The sequence below is a fragment of the Hypanus sabinus genome, chromosome 9, assembly GCF_030144855.1.
Source record: "Hypanus sabinus isolate sHypSab1 chromosome 9, sHypSab1.hap1, whole genome shotgun sequence".
NCBI classification, from domain to species: domain Eukaryota; kingdom Metazoa; phylum Chordata; class Chondrichthyes; order Myliobatiformes; family Dasyatidae; genus Hypanus; species Hypanus sabinus.
The window spans coordinates 64,295,957-64,311,688 of record NC_082714.1 but is presented as its reverse complement, the minus strand read 5'-3'; the positions used below and the strand labels follow the sequence as shown (position 1 = coordinate 64,311,688).

At 40.0% G+C, this 15,732-nt stretch overlaps 1 protein-coding gene across 3 annotated transcripts in view; it reads left to right on the top strand.

Moving 5' to 3' along the window:
• Positions 1-15,732, top strand: part of ints1 (integrator complex subunit 1) — a 201,781-nt gene that overhangs the window by 15,939 nt on the left and 170,110 nt on the right. For all 3 annotated transcript variants that reach the window (XM_059979779.1, XM_059979778.1, XM_059979780.1), the window contains exons 10-14: positions 2,875-3,016; positions 4,626-4,802; positions 6,992-7,100; positions 11,516-11,636; positions 14,959-15,036. In XM_059979779.1, the coding sequence (XP_059835762.1) occupies positions 2,875-3,016; positions 4,626-4,802; positions 6,992-7,100; positions 11,516-11,636; positions 14,959-15,036 (627 nt within the window). The remainder of the gene's footprint in view (positions 1-2,874; positions 3,017-4,625; positions 4,803-6,991; positions 7,101-11,515; positions 11,637-14,958; positions 15,037-15,732) is intronic.

The following is a 15,732-nucleotide window of genomic DNA, read 5'->3' as shown; positions in this document are numbered from 1 at the left end:
TTATGTATTACAGTCAGCCCACCTTACCCGCGGGTTCCACATGCACGGATTCAACCAACCACGGATTGGGAAAACCCGAAAATTCTCTCTCTCCAGCACTCGTTTGAGCATTTACAGACTACTTTTTCTTGTCATTATTCCCTAAACAAACAATACAGTATAACAACTATTTACATAGCATTTACATTGTATTAGGTATTATAAATAATCTAGAGATGATTTTAAAGTACAAGCAGTCCCCGGGTTATGAACGAGTACCATTCCTGAGTCCATCTTTATGTCAGATTTGAAGTCAGAACAGGTACATCCGGTATTGTTTAGCGTCAGTTAGTCAAACATTTGTCTTAGTATTTAGTATGTACTTTACCTTTCTATGCATATAAAACACTTAAGAAATGTATGTATTTCAATAATTAACTGTATAACAATTACAGCACGGAATCCAGCCATCTCAGCCCTTCTAGTCCGTGCCGATGCTTACTCTCACCTAGTCCCACCGGCCCACACTCAGCCCATAACCCTCCATTCCTTTCCTGTCCATATACCTATCTAATATTACTTTAAATGACAATACCGAACCTGCCTCTACTGGAAGCTCATTCCACACAGCTACCACTCTGAGTAAAGAAATTCCCCCTCATGTTACCCTTAAACTTTTGCCCCCTAACTCTCAAATCATGTCCTCTTGTTTGAATCTCCCCTACTATATAACCATATAACAATTAAACCACTGTGTTGCTTAGTAATGTAGCTTTCATTGGGGCAGGGCCTTTCACATGCTCCATTAAAATTGTTCCGATCGTTGACCGACTGTAACCTAACGCTTTTCCAATGACCGATGGCATTTCACCTCTTTCCGATCGCTTTATTACTTCCACTTTATTTTCAATCGTGATCATGATTATTTTCATGAACAGAAACACTGCAGATTCAGTGCTGCACCGCCGGGTCCTAATGTCCAGTGCACTTAGACTGGTTAAATAAGGGACTTGAGCATCTGTGTTTTTTTGGTTTCTGTGGGGGGTCCTGGAACCAATCCCCCACAGATAAGGAGGGCTGACTGTATAAAATAGGCTTGGTATGTGCTTGGGTATAAAGTAAAAATCAGAACCAAACCCCACCTGTACTCAACCTGTACATGACAATCTGCCCCATCCAAAGTCAATCGCAACTCTACTCAAGTTGTAGGGCCTTTTTTTTTTTTGCATTCTTTGTTGAGTCCCCTTTCTGGTCCCAATACCTATAGTTGGGTCCTCTTGTGCCTGAGTTGGATAACCAGGCTTTAACCTGACTGCTGCAGAGTTTTTGTGACAGGTAAGAATTCAAGGTAGTAATGTGAGCATCATCTTTCCTCAGCTTTTCTGAGACATTTAAAAACACTACTGTTATCCCCTACCTCAGCAAAGCTGTCTCTCTGTTAAATCTCAGAATCAGAATCAGGTTTCATCACTGGCATATGTCGTGAAATTTGTTCTCATGCGGCAGCAGTACAATGTAATACGTAATAAAAAAACTGAATTCCAGTAAATATGTAAATGTATGTATGTCTATTATATATAAAATATGTGTGTGTGTGTGTGTAGATATATATGTATACAGTTGGCCCTCCTTATCCACGAGGGATTGGTTCTGAGACCCCTCACAGATACCAAAATTCCCAGATGCTCAAGTCCCTTATTCAATGTCTCAATGCAGTGAACCTTAGGACCCAGCAGAAACCCAGACCTTATTTAACCTGTCTCAGTGCGGTGGACATTTAAGACCCAGTGTCAAGAGCTCTGAATCAGCAGTGTTTCTGTTCGCAAAAATAATCATGATCACAACTGAAAATAAAGTGGAAATAATAAAACGATCAGAAAGAGGTGAAACACCATCAGTCATTGGAAAAGCGTTGGACTTCATTGGTCAACGATTGGAACAATTTTAAAGGATAAAGTGAGAAAGGCTCTGCCCCGATGAAAGCTACAATTATTACTAAGCAACGCAGTGGTTTAATTTTTGGGGTTTGGGGTTTTTGATCCTCCACATCAACACGGCACGGTGGAGGGCGCACTCGGGAGCGATTTGTCACTGGATTGAACTCGGGACTTCCGTTCCCGAGCCTGGCGCTGAAACATACATTCTTAAGTGTTTTATATGCATAGAAAGGTAAAATATATACTATATACTAAGACAAACTTTTGACTAACTGACACTAAATAATACTGGATGTACCTGTTCCGACTTACCTAGTAAGAGAACTTACGATTTATTTGATCCCAATCCACGATAACCCACGCACATCCTCCCATATACTTTAAATCATCTCTAGATTACTTATAATACTTAATACAATGTAAATGTTATGTAAAATAGTTGTTATACTGCATTGTTTAGGGAATAATGACAAATAAAAAAGTCTGTACATGCTTGAACAACAAGTGCTGGAAGAGCACTTCCAGGTTTTCACGATTCGCGGTTGGTTGAATCAGTTGAATTTGTGTATTCGCGGGAAGAAGCTGCTCCTGGATTGCTGAGTGTGCACCTTCAGGTTCTGGTACCACCTCCTTGATGGTAGCAATGAGAACAGGCCATGTCCTGGGTGATGGGGGCCCATACTGACAGCGTCTTTCTTGTTTGTGTTACAACTGACCTTTAAGATTAACTCAACATTTTCTTTACTTTTGATATCCAGCAACTGGTGTGTTCGTAGGTCCAGCTTTGCTTACTTGTTCTTTAGTATACACCATACAGGATATAAAGAGCTTTGTGACACTCATCGGTCCTTGAAGGTTCTATATAAGCACTTCTTCATCCAAGGGATCTTTTTTCTTCTCTTTAATTATACAAAATATTGTCACACAATGTAACTTTTCTGCTTACTGTTGGTCTTAGGGAATTGCTGAATGCCCATCGAGATAACCTGGGTACACTAGTGAAGTTTGTCATTTTTAATGAGCTGTCAAATGCACGGAATCCAAACAACATGCAAGTCCTTTACACGGTGCTGCAGCACAATCCTGAACTAGCCCCCAAGGTGAGTCCTGCACAGGCAGTCCAATGGATTTGGTGGCATGCAAGGTGTTAAAGAAGTTTTGTTTTTTTTGTCCCTGAGAAGGTCATAATAGATACTTATTGTGTCAATTCATTTAAGAACATAGGCGTGTAGAGCAACAGGAGCTTTCCTAACTTGAGTTTTCATTTGGGTTGCCAGCATTGTCATTCTGCATAGGGCACTCTGTTGTGACAAAAAATTGGATTGCCTCATCTTTTTTTTCCTTAAAGTCTTCCTGACTGGAACTACAAAGGTTGAGTCTCAATTTTGTGCTGAGTTTTTCCAGCAAGACAGAACAAGTCATGCCCACAAACAGTCAGCCCTGACAAAGTCAGTTGTCAGATGGCGCCACTGGGACTCAGTAGGACTAGATACATGTTGAATGAGGGGAGAATATTCATGTTTGTGTTCATAATAATATAGAAAGAGTGAAATTATTATTTTCCTGTTGCCTCAGAATCTCTGGCTAACTGTCCCTGGAGCTGCTTCACCTATGCATTCTGCGAATTGAAATATTTTTGAAGTTAGTACAGCACTGTGGGATTCCATAAGGAGTACAAACAACAGCTTAAAAGATGCCACTGCCAGCATAGGTCATGTCAGCACTAGATGCTTGAACTTAGCAGGAATCAGGGCAAATCTCAGAATTAATATCACATGGAATGGAAGACTTAATCATTTAAAATCAACATGATGAACCTCTGCTGAAAGAAATAACAAGCACAATTTGTCCCTCAGTTTTTAAATAAATGGTTGAAACTTTACTCTCCCATTTAGTGAGGTTGTCCTGTCTCCAGTACCTTTATGTCTCGTAAGGCTATGCGAGTGATGTTCTCTTATAGTCAGACTTAAATTGCTGTCCACTTAGTTTGTGATAGTATCCTTGGACTTGTAACTGTCAGATCTACTTTGTCAACTTCTCACAGACTTGTAAATTTCCAGCATTCAAGTCAGCGAGTGTAGGCCAATGGTACTTCACCATTCATCATGGAGGACAATCTCCTTGCTGCAGGAATCAGTCTTACTATTAGTGTGGTATTCTCCCAAGGTTAAAAATAAAATCTGATTCTAATAAGTCAGATTTTGTTTTTGAAGATATTTTGCTATAACTATATAAGATCTTAGGAACATCAGAAGAATGCAAGATACTTTTCACAGTGTGGTGAAAACTTTAGAATTAAGATAAATTGCATGGATAAATATGGTAAACATTGTTTGTAATGGGTATGGAAGGATGTACTGATTGGGCTCTAGGGCTGATGATGTTTTTCTTTGGATACCAATAATTCATATAGATGCTAAAGGAAAATACAAGTGCCATCACTTGTAATTTTCCTTTTCTTCCCTTTCCAAAGTAGATTGAAGATCACTAAAACTACCTTTACTAAGGAGAATTTAATGATCACAGCTTAGAAACAAAAGTTGACATCTTCCTAATCTCCCCAAGTTAAGTCATTAAGTCACCTGAAGTTTGAATAGTTCCATGAATTTGTATGTTTTGGTGACGGGCAGCTTGTGGTTTTTCTATAATTATTTTTTGGTAGTTACATAAATATTATTATATGTCTCATTCTGTGCTGCATTCTCTCAGTATCTAGCTATGGTGTTCCAGGATCTGCTTACCAACAAAGATGATTATCTTCGAGCATCTCGAGCTTTGCTGAGGGAAATTATTAAACAAACCAAACACGAGATCAACTTTCCTTCCTTTTGTCTGGGCCTGATGCAGGAGCGGAAGGAGCAGACATATCTAGATATGGAGTTTAAGGTTGGTCAGTGTTCTTAGTGCATGTATGTGTTTATAGTCTAATGAAGCTAACAGTGTTGAGTCCTTCGGAGATCAAGATAAGCATCTTTATTATCTGCTCCCATACAAACCATTGATAGAGTCATGCAGAGTAGCTGTTGGCATCACAGGAGCCTTTCTTACAAGTACCATTCTTCTTTAGTGGCTAAGTTTAGAGGGGCTGCCTGATCAAGGCAATGTGGCTGTGGTTTCACAATGGACTGCCCTGAGCTATGAGGGATATTCAATTCCTTTTGGATGGTCTTGTACCTTTCACCAGTTTTGTGTTTCTCTATTATCATTTCCCTGACTTGTCTTGAATGTTCTTTTGCCTTCAATTTGGTATGGAATACAGTGGTTGGAAGTGTATGGCCATGCACTTTGGTAAAAGGAACAAAAGAGTAGACTATTTTCTAAACGGGAAGAAGATTACAAAATTCAAACAGCATCGGGACTTGGAAATCAGTGTGCAGGATCCCCTGAAGGTTAACTTGCAGATTAAGTCAGTGATGAGGAAGGTAAATGCAATGTTAGCATCCATTTTGAGAAGGCTAGAATATAAAAGAAAGGATATAATGCTGAGGCTTTATAAAGCACTGGTGAGATTTCACTTGGAGTATTGTGAGCAGTTTTGGGTCACTTATTTGCTGACATTGGAGAGGGCTCAAAGGAGGTTCGCAAAAATGTTTCTGGGAATGAAAGGCTTATCATATGAGGAGCATTTAATGGTTCTGGGCCTGTACTCGCTGGAATTTGGAAGAGGAGTGATTTCACTGAAACCTAGCTAGTATTGAAAGGGCTCAATAGAGCGGATGTGGAGAGGTTGTTTGCTGTGGTAGAGGAGTCTAGGCCTAGCTGTTGCAAATTCCAAGAGTAGAGGGACGTTCATTTAGAAGAGAAGTGAGAAGACATCTCTTTAGCTAGAGGCTGGTGAATGTGTGAAATTCATTGCCACAAGCAGCTTTGGAGGCCTGAGCCATTGGGTGTATTTAACATGGAGGCTGATAGATTCTTGATAAGTCAGGGTGTGAAAGGCTTGGGAAGAAGGCAGAAGATTGGGTTTGAGAGGGAAGTTGGTCAGTTATGATCAAATGTCGGAGCAGACTCAGTGAACCGAATGATCTAATTCTATTCTGTGGTTTATAGTTTACCCTTTATACCTGAGTGGTTAAATGTGAACACATCATTGAAGCAGTGTTAGATTTTCACAGAAATAACTACTTGATCTATCTTGTACATGCCAATGTTTTTGTTCTACTCGAGCCTCTTATTGACTTGTTCCATTGCATTCTGTAAACATGTCTATTAAATTCTTTGTCTTTTTATCGGCTTTCTCTTGTATTCATTTGTTACTCATTTTAGTTCTTCCATGCGATAACAAGTTCTGCATATGTAATTTTTTTTAGAAATTTTTTTTGTTGTTTAGTATTGTTACGAATGACTGCTTTGTTTTCAATCTTCTCCATCTTTATCAAGTCATTATTGTAAAGACTTTTATCTGGCTCATTGTTGTGTCATGGAGCTGATCTTCATTTGTCAAATAGGTATCAAACTGTCTCTGCTGCCCTCTTGCAAGTTGGAAAATGTGCAGTAACATGCAGAATGATCTGCCTATGTTCCTATATTTACATATGGCTTGCAAATTGCAACTAAGTATTTGAAAATGTGTATTTTTTGACTGTTATTGACTGACATTTGCAAACTGTGGAAATTGTTGCAGCAATTATCATTAAGTTGTATCAGATTTATGATTTTATTTAGTTTAGAGGTGTGTTTCAGGGAGGAGACAGGTGGTATGATTGTTGGTGGGTTGTTTAACCTAACCCCAAGCAATGACATGGTGGGTGGCCATTAGAATGGCAGAATCAGCAATCCTTTTCTTGTCACAGTTTTTGAATTGACATAATCTTATTAGACTGATATTTCCAGAATCAGTAACAGACTCTGTTTGCATATTGTCATATCCTACTCAATTCAGTTTATAGACCGGCATAGCAGAAAGGCAATTATCAGCCAGAAGAAATCTGTCTGAACCTGTGTATTTAATGCCAGGAAGCTGTCAGGACAATTGTCAGCCCATTGATTGCATTCCCAGTTGTCCTATGTCATACAAAAAAAACCCAGATGAATGGCGTAAGTTGGATCTTTATCTTACTTTCTTGGTTCCATAGGAGCGCTTTGTGATTCAGGTGACAGACCTGTTGACCCTGTCAATGATGCTCGGAATTACAGCTCAAGTGAAGGAAGCAGGGCTTGCTTGGGACAAAGGTGAAAAAAAGAGTGAGTACAAGTACCTGGTGGTTAGTGGACTGGAAAATAGTCCAATTAACAAATTTTCTGTGCTCTGTTGCAGGTAGCAATCCTTAAAGATGGAATGGTTAGACAAAGTGGTATTGTTTGTGATATACAATCATAGAATTACAAGAAATTTATCATAAGGCAAAAGTAAAATTTGATCCCTCCTAATAAAAATGCTAGCCACCCTAATAGCATGTTCTAGTGTGAAACACACAGCATTCCAGCTCAACGTCAGTGACATCACCTGTTGCTGAAGCTGTAGAACCTACTCTGATCCTTCACCACTTTACACCTGGGCCTCTGGCTACCACTTTTTGTCTTCCCTCTCTTGGGCAAACCCCCACGTCCACTGGATGTGCTTGGGTCCATCATTGCTGTGTACCTGGCCTCCAGTCCCCACTCTGCCACGGTCTGCGCAGGTCCACAATTGTTCTAGACTTTTGCAGGTTGAACATAGAATAGCACAGCACATTACAGGCCCTTTGGCCCACAATGGTGTGATGACCCTCAAACCCTGCCTCCCATATAACCCCCCACCTTAAATTCCTCCATATACCTGTCTAGTAGTCTCTTAAACTTCACTAGTGTATCTGCCTCCACCACTGACCCAGGCAGTGCATTCCACGCACCAACCAATCTCTGAGTGAAAAACCACCTTCTAATATCCTCCTTGAACTTCCCTCCCCTTACCTTAAAGCCATGTCCTCTTGTACTGAGCAGTGGTGCCCTAGGGAAGAGGCGCTGTCTGTCCACTCTGTCTATTCCTCTTAATATCTTGTACACCTCTATCATGTCTCCTCTCATCCTCCTTCTCTTCAAAGAGTAAAGCCCTAGCTCCCTTAATCTCTGATCATAATCCATACTCTCTAAACCAAGCAGCATCCTGGTAAATATCCTCTGTACCCCTTCTAATGCTTCCACATTCTTCCTATACTGAGGCAACCAGAACTGGACACAGTACTCCCAAGTGTGGCCTAACTAGAGTTTTATAGAGCTGCATCATTACATCGCGTCTCTTAAAATCTATCCCTCAATTTACGAAAGCTAACACCCCATAAGCTTTCTTAACTACCCTATCTACCTGTGAGGCAACTTTCAGGGATCTGTGGACATGTACCCCCAGATCCCTCTGCTCCTCCACACTCCCAAGTATTCTGCCATTTACTTTGTACTCTGCCTTGGAGTTTGTCCTTTCAAAGTGTGTCACCTCACACTTCCCTGGGTTGAACTCCATCTGCCACTTCTCAGCCCACTTCTGCATCTTATCAATGTCTCTCTGCAATCTTCGACAATCCTCTACACTATCTATAATACCACCAACCTTTGTGTCGTCTGCAAACTTGCCAACCCACCCTTCTACCCCCACATCCAGGTCGTTAATAAAAATCACGAAAAGTAGAGGTCCCAGAACAGATCAGAACAGACACTAGTCACAACCCTCCAATCCGAATGTACTGCCTCCACCATGACCCTCTACTTTCTGCAGCCAATTCTGAATCCACCTGGCCAAACTTCCCTGGATCCCATGCCTTCTGACTTTCTGAATAAGCCTACCATGTGGAACCTTGTCAAATGCCTTGCTAAAATCCAGGTAGATCACATCCACTGCACTACCTTCATCTATATGCCTGGTCACCTCCTCAAAGAACTATCAGGCATGTTAGATACGATCTGCCCTTCACAAAGCCTTGCTGACTGTTCCTGATCAGACCATGATTCTCTAAATGCTCATAGATCCTATCTCTAAGAATCTCTTCTAACAGCTTTCCCACCACAGATGTAAGGCTCACTGGTCTATAATTACCTGGGCTATCCCTACTACCTTTTTTGAACAAGGGGACAACATTCGCCTCCCTCCAATCCTCTGGTACCATTCCCGTGGACAACGAGGACATAAAGATCCTAGCCAGAGGCTCAGCAATCTGTTCCCTTGCCTTGTGGAGCAGCCTGGGGAATATTCCATCAGGGCCCGTGGACTTATCTGTCCTAATATATTTTAACAACTCCCAACACCTCCTCTCCCTTAATATCAACATGCTCCAGAGCATCAACCTCATTCATATTGTCCTCACTGTCATCAAGTTCCCTCTCAGTGGTGAATACAGAAGAGAAGTATTCATTGTGGGCCTTGCTCATTTCCACAGCCTCCAGGCACATCTTCCCACTTTTATCTCTAATCGGTCCTACCTTCACTCCTGTCATCCTTTTGTTCTTCACGTAATTGAAGAATACCTTGGGCTTCTTCTTGCTCTTCTCAGCCCCTTCTTAAGCTCCTTTCTTGCTACCCTATATTCCTCAATAGACCCATCTGATCCTAGTAGTAATGTAGAAAACACTCATCACCTTTGTCATAAGATTTGTCATGCAGCAATGGGAAAAGAACCATATCATTTGTTTTAATGTTATGAAGTCATCCTACTTTGCAAAATATCTTTGAATACTGACGTTAATGTGTTAAATTAAAAAGGGCCATAAAACTCTACCAAAATAAAGTTCAACGAGCAGATGAATGCTGATTATTGGCCTTTACCTGGCTGTTGAACCCTATCAACTTGCCTTATGAAATCCAGGCAAATTGATCTCATTGTAATTGCCAAGCCTGTTTTTTAAAAAAAGTACATAGCTTTACTTTCTCACTTTGGAGTCAAAGGTCATGGGCTCAATCCCTGTTTTGGACTTCAGCACATTTATTTATTTGTTCATTCATTTATTTAGAGATTCAGCATGGAAATGGCCCCTCCAGCCCGACAAGCTAAGCCACCCAGTAACCCACCTATTTAACACTAGCTTAATCACAGAACAGTTTACAATGACCATCTAATCTATTAACATATGTCTTTGGGCTGTGATAAGAAAGCAGAGCACCGGAGGAAACCCACACAGACACGGGGAAAACGTTCAAACTCCTTTCAGGTGGCACTGGAATTGAACTCCAAACTCTGCCCCAAGCTTTAATAGTGACATACTAACAGTTATGCTAATGTGGCAATCTAGATTGATACCATGGAGATACTAAGTCAAGAGATGGCATTAGTTTAAATTGGCATCATGGTTGGTGCAGACACCATGGGCTGAAGGCCTGTTCCTGCAGTGCATTCTTTGATGTTCTCAGAGATTCTAACATCACTGTTAAAGAGCCTGGGAGGTTTCCCTAAAATCATGGTCAGTATTTATCTGTCATCCAATGTCACTAACAGATAAAACTCACTAAGTGCTGGAAATCTGAAATAAACATAGCAAAAGCTGTAAGCACTCAGCAAGTCAGCTAGCATCAGAGTTAATGTTTCAGGTCAAAGAGAAAGCAAAGGTTCTGATCCAGGCTCTTTGATCTGAAACATTAGCTGTTTCTCTTTCCCTGATGATGCCTAACCTGCTGAAAAATTTTGGCATCTTTTTAGATCTCACAAAAATGGTTTATCTGGATTTTATGTAAAATTTCTGATTACGTGAAAATTCTGTAAATGATTATTTAATATTTTCATAAATTGGAGGGATTAATTTTCAAGACTGATTGGCTGTAAAGTGTTTTGGGCATTTTAAGATTATAATAAATACTACATGGATTTTGTGTCTTTAAATCAATTGAGATTGAGATGGAAACCTTAACTAAGGCTTTCAAGGTTCCATAGAATTACAGATCCGTTGAGCCTGGATGCTTGTGTTTACAGATGTGTTAATATACCTTTAAACAAAGCAGCATACATAATTCTGTATGTTTTCCTGATTAAAATTATTAGGTTACGTTTTAACAGTGTGTGATTAATATCCATAAAATTGAACGTTCTTCTGGGGCATGCAGTGTTAAAAGCATTAATATAAAAAGTGAGAATCACACTACTACCAGTAGCATTTTTATAGTGTGCAGCAACTGTGACACCTTTATATATTGTGATTATTGTGATCTGCATAGCTACATGGGGCTTCATTATTCTTCATTTGTTTATACTTTTGGCATCCTTGTTAATTTGATGATTTTGTATTGCAATGCATTCATTCAGCAGAAATTTTAAAATATGACCTGGTTAATGAGGAGATGCCTGTTGCGGCTGCTGCTATATCTCCAAAATGGAACTGAATTATGCAGGTTCAGAAAATGTCAGAATTCTCGTGTGCTTGATTTCAACTGACCGGGAAATCAAAATCAATGGTTGAGTGTTTTATTTTAATATAAATGAGTTTTGCTGTTGATCTGGGCTGCTGTCTAGGGAATTGAAGTTTGAACACAGAGGAGCAGTTTTGAGGGGTTGTCTGGCCTTGTCCTGTTCAATTTTTGTCTACATTTTTGTATGCTGATATTGTGTTGATAAATCTAGTTATTGAAAGTGTGAAATGTATTTGTTTTCTCTCTGTGTATTTTATTATTTCATTATTCCTCTCACCGTAACTTCTGCATAAAGACCTGGAAGGGCTGCGTGCGTTTCAGACTCAGATTGCAACCATCCAGCGAGATGCGGTGTGGTGGTTACACACAGTGGTACCAACTGTCTGCAAGCTGAATCCCAAGGATTACATCCATTGGTAGGTGCTGTGATGTAGTGACTTGGAGGAGAGGGTTTGGAATAATTATCTTTCGATATTGGTGATTAATGCTTGCAGAGGTGGCTGCATTCACTTTTTCATATTTAGTATTCTTGGAATTGTAAGTGTAACCAATAGCCAACTTCCCTCACATCCTTCAGTAGTAGTGACCAAAGATAATTTCTTCCCTTGAATGAGTAAGGAAGGTTTACCTGGTGTAGGACATGTGTTGAGTAGAGCTAGTTGGAGCACTTCCTAAATAAAGTGTGAAGTAATCTTAACCAAATGGGCGTTTATTGTGGAGGGAAGAGGACGTGTCCAGTGGTAGTCACCTGTTTCATTGAGTTTCTTTGGCTTAAAGTCATTGATTGGAATGCATATTGAGCAAACAGAGGGACTTGTTGGATTACAACAAATGTTGGGTATAACTTCTAAACAGACCTAGCATCAAAATAGTTTGGTGTGATAATGGAGAGGGAGAGGGGGGGGGGGGGGGGGAGGGAGGGAGAGAGAGAGAGAGAGAGAGAGAGAGAAGAATGTGATAGAAAATGAGGGCCTTCGCAACTTCTTCCATTGATGTAATGCACTAGTCACAAAGAAAAGGATAAATACTGTTAGAATCATAGTTAGAATATTAACTGTGCCACTATGCAGTGGGAAATTCCCTGCTGGGAGCACAGGAATGGAATTAAAATATCGTAATAATAGAGGAATTCCATCATCATGAGATACGCATTACCCTATGTGACATTTCAACGACCTGGTGCTTGGCTAAAGCTCCTCTCTAATGACCTAATGGAGAATGAGGAGGAAAGGGAAGCATCTAGTCACAAAAAGTGAAAAGCAAAAGGTTGTGTACTGAGAATTCCAGGTTTTGAACTAATTTTTAAGAGCAGGACTGAAACGCTTACGTAATTATTTGTAATATAAAGAAGCTTTGATAATTTTGAATGACTTAAAAGGGAAAGAGGATAAGAGTTACAAATGTAAGCTATTGAACTTTGGGAAGTCAAATTCTGGTAGGACAGGTACAGTAAATGGCAGGGACATTGTGAGACTCCTTGGGAGTGCAAGTCTGTTGCTTCCTGAAAGTGGTGACCTAGGTGGATAGGATAGTGATAAGAGCATTTGGTATTGAATATAAGAGTTGTAACATCATATTGCCACTGCATAAAACATTGGTTAGAGTGCATTTAACATTGGTTAGAGTGCATTTAACATTGGTTAGAGTGCATTTCTAGTCACCACACTACAAGAAGGTTGTGGTTGCAAAAAGGCGAATGACACTAGGATGTCACAGTAGAATGGAGGGCTGTAGTTATAAGCAGAGATAGGAAAGGTTGGATTTATTCTTATGGATCTTAGGAGGCTGAATTGAGACCTTAAGAGGTTTATTAAATTATGAGAGGTACAGAAAGGATGGGTAGTCAAAATGTTCATCCCAGGACAGGGAAGTTTAGCAATATTGTAGATATTGTAACTTAGATCAACAATCAAACTGGTTGAAGAACTCAGTGGGCCAGGCAGCAACTGTAGAAGGAAATGGAGAGTTGTTGTTTCAGTTCGAGGCTCTTAGATCAACGGTATTGAATGGCATTTAAGAGTGAGATTGTCAGGACCTGATGGTTTCTGTCCAAGGATTTCATAGTTCTCTTGATTTATTATGTGAGATTAACAAACGTTGTTTAAGCAAGTTGGGAGATGGAAACCAGCAGTATGTGAATGAGTTGACCTATCTGTAATTGGGAAATTGCTAGTTTGCCATTAAGGACAAAGTAGCAGAACTTAGGGAACAGTTTCTGTTGATCTGTAGTAGATCATGTGTGAAAAATCTAATTGTTATTTTTGAAGAGAATGTTAAAGCAGTAGACAGAATGGCTTTTAATATTATCCCAAAAGGGCTCCCAGACACTATTTAATAAAGTCTCAGAGTAGAAATAGTTAACTAAATTTGAAGCTTAGGGAACTAAAGGCAATGTACTGGCATGTTTATTGACTAAAATTCAGGAATATTGGCAATGACACGATCTCGAGATTTCCAGTTTCTGTAACAGCAAGGGTATGTATTGGGATTGCAGTTTTATATATGGCTATCAATGGTTTAAGGCAGCATATCGTTAGAAGAATGCTTTGGACTTTGTAATATCTTATGGACTTACCACAATAATATCTGAACTCCAAAAACTAAAATAAAAAGATTGCAGAAACTTCAAGCTGTGTTTTCAGTAATCCACTAGGTTAAGAGTGATTCAATGGACGATCTGAGGTATTAAAGGGGAACTGATAAAGAAAGAAATTATCACCGTATGGGAACCTGGGACTGGTAAGTGTGTTTTAAAAAAAAAAGCAAGCCCTGAGGAATGAAGTTAGTGAGTGCTTTGATATACAAAGTGATAGAAATTTACAACTGGTCTGCAGGAAGCAACTGATATCAAATCAATCGTTAATCCAGTTGTAGGATTAATAAAGTAAAAAGGTGGCTGTATTTGTCACATGTACACCAAAACATGCATGTGATGCGTTGTTGGCATCACATCAAATCAGTAAGGATTGTGCTGAGATGCCTGTAAATGTTGCTACGCTTCCAGCACCAATGTAGCATGCCCACAACTCACTAGACATAATGGTACATCTTTGGACTGTGGGAGGAAACCCACGCTGTCATGGGGAGAACACACAAGCTCCTGATAGGCAGTGGTGGGAATTGAACCCTGTGCTGTCATGGCACCCTGATAGATGAAAGAGGCAAGTTTATTGGAAAAAGGCAACTCCTAGGTATAAGGTTTCAGTTAAACTGTGATCTGTTTATCTAAGAGAAAGGCTTGAAGGATTAAATGACCAATTCTTTAGCTAAATCAGGACTCATCTTTTACTTTATTTGCAATCAATTGTACATTCATAATCTTTTCTGGGAGGCATTGAGCAGTCTTCAAAATATAATAATGAGTGATAATATGAAGGGATGCTGTTGTAAGTGATTTTGTATGTCTATGAAGGGAATTTCTCTTTTCCTATGATACAGACAATTAACTGGGAATTTGCAGCATTTTCTGTTATTACTAGTTAGCACATTGTAATGGGGGGGGGGGATTGGTGAAGGGTGGAGGTTGATCGAAGGGTTGGGGTGGGTGGTTTTTGCATTCAAGTTGGAATACCGAGCCATTGGTCAAAACTTCTACCAAGCGCACTGTTCTATGTACATAACGTGTGTAACAGATTTTTTAAATCACAATTTTAAGTGGGCTGTGCTTGGAAGATGATGTGCTCTTACATGATATTTTGTGCCCAGTTTTTAAACACACTTTAACTATCTTCCTTGCAGTTTGCATAAGGTGCTTTTCACCGAACAGCCAGAGACATACTACAAGTGGGATAACTGGCCTCCGGAGAGCGATCGCAAGTAAGCAGTTGTTTCTACGTTCCGAGGCGTGTGTAAGTTCCCTGACACCATGCTGCTGAAGCATTCCCGGCATAATCTAATGTCGCTCAAATGCACAATCCAGAATTCTGATTCTGTCTCTGCTTCTTGCAATTGCAAATGTAATTGCATCTTGGCAGTTGAACAAAAGGGTCTTAAAGTGTTCTGGGTAAGGAAGACTGATGGTATCCAGAGCAGAGCTGGGCTATTCAGTGCTGCTTCCTTACTAAGTACTAATGGGTATGTTATATTTGTAATGTTCACTCTCCATGCTCACAGATGAATAATCGTTCTCATTTCGATAATGAATCTAAAATGCTCACTTGTATATGTGCTATCATTTGCATAAGAATAATAGATGCAATGGAGTTGGCTCAGAGAAGGCTCACTAGGTTGATTTCCTGCATGAAGGGATGGGCTTGTACTGATGGAGTTTAAAAGAATAAGTCGTGATCTTGTTGAATCATTAACATAAGGTTATAGGACATAGGAGCAGACTTCGGCTATTTAGCCCATTGAGTTTGCTCCACTGTACTATTGTGGATGATACATTACCCCCATCAACCCCGTTCTCCAGTGTTTTCCCTGTAAACTTTCATGCTCTGGTTGATCAGGTACCAATCAAACACTGCTTTAAACACACCCAACGACTTGGACTCTGCAGCAGTCGACGACAAT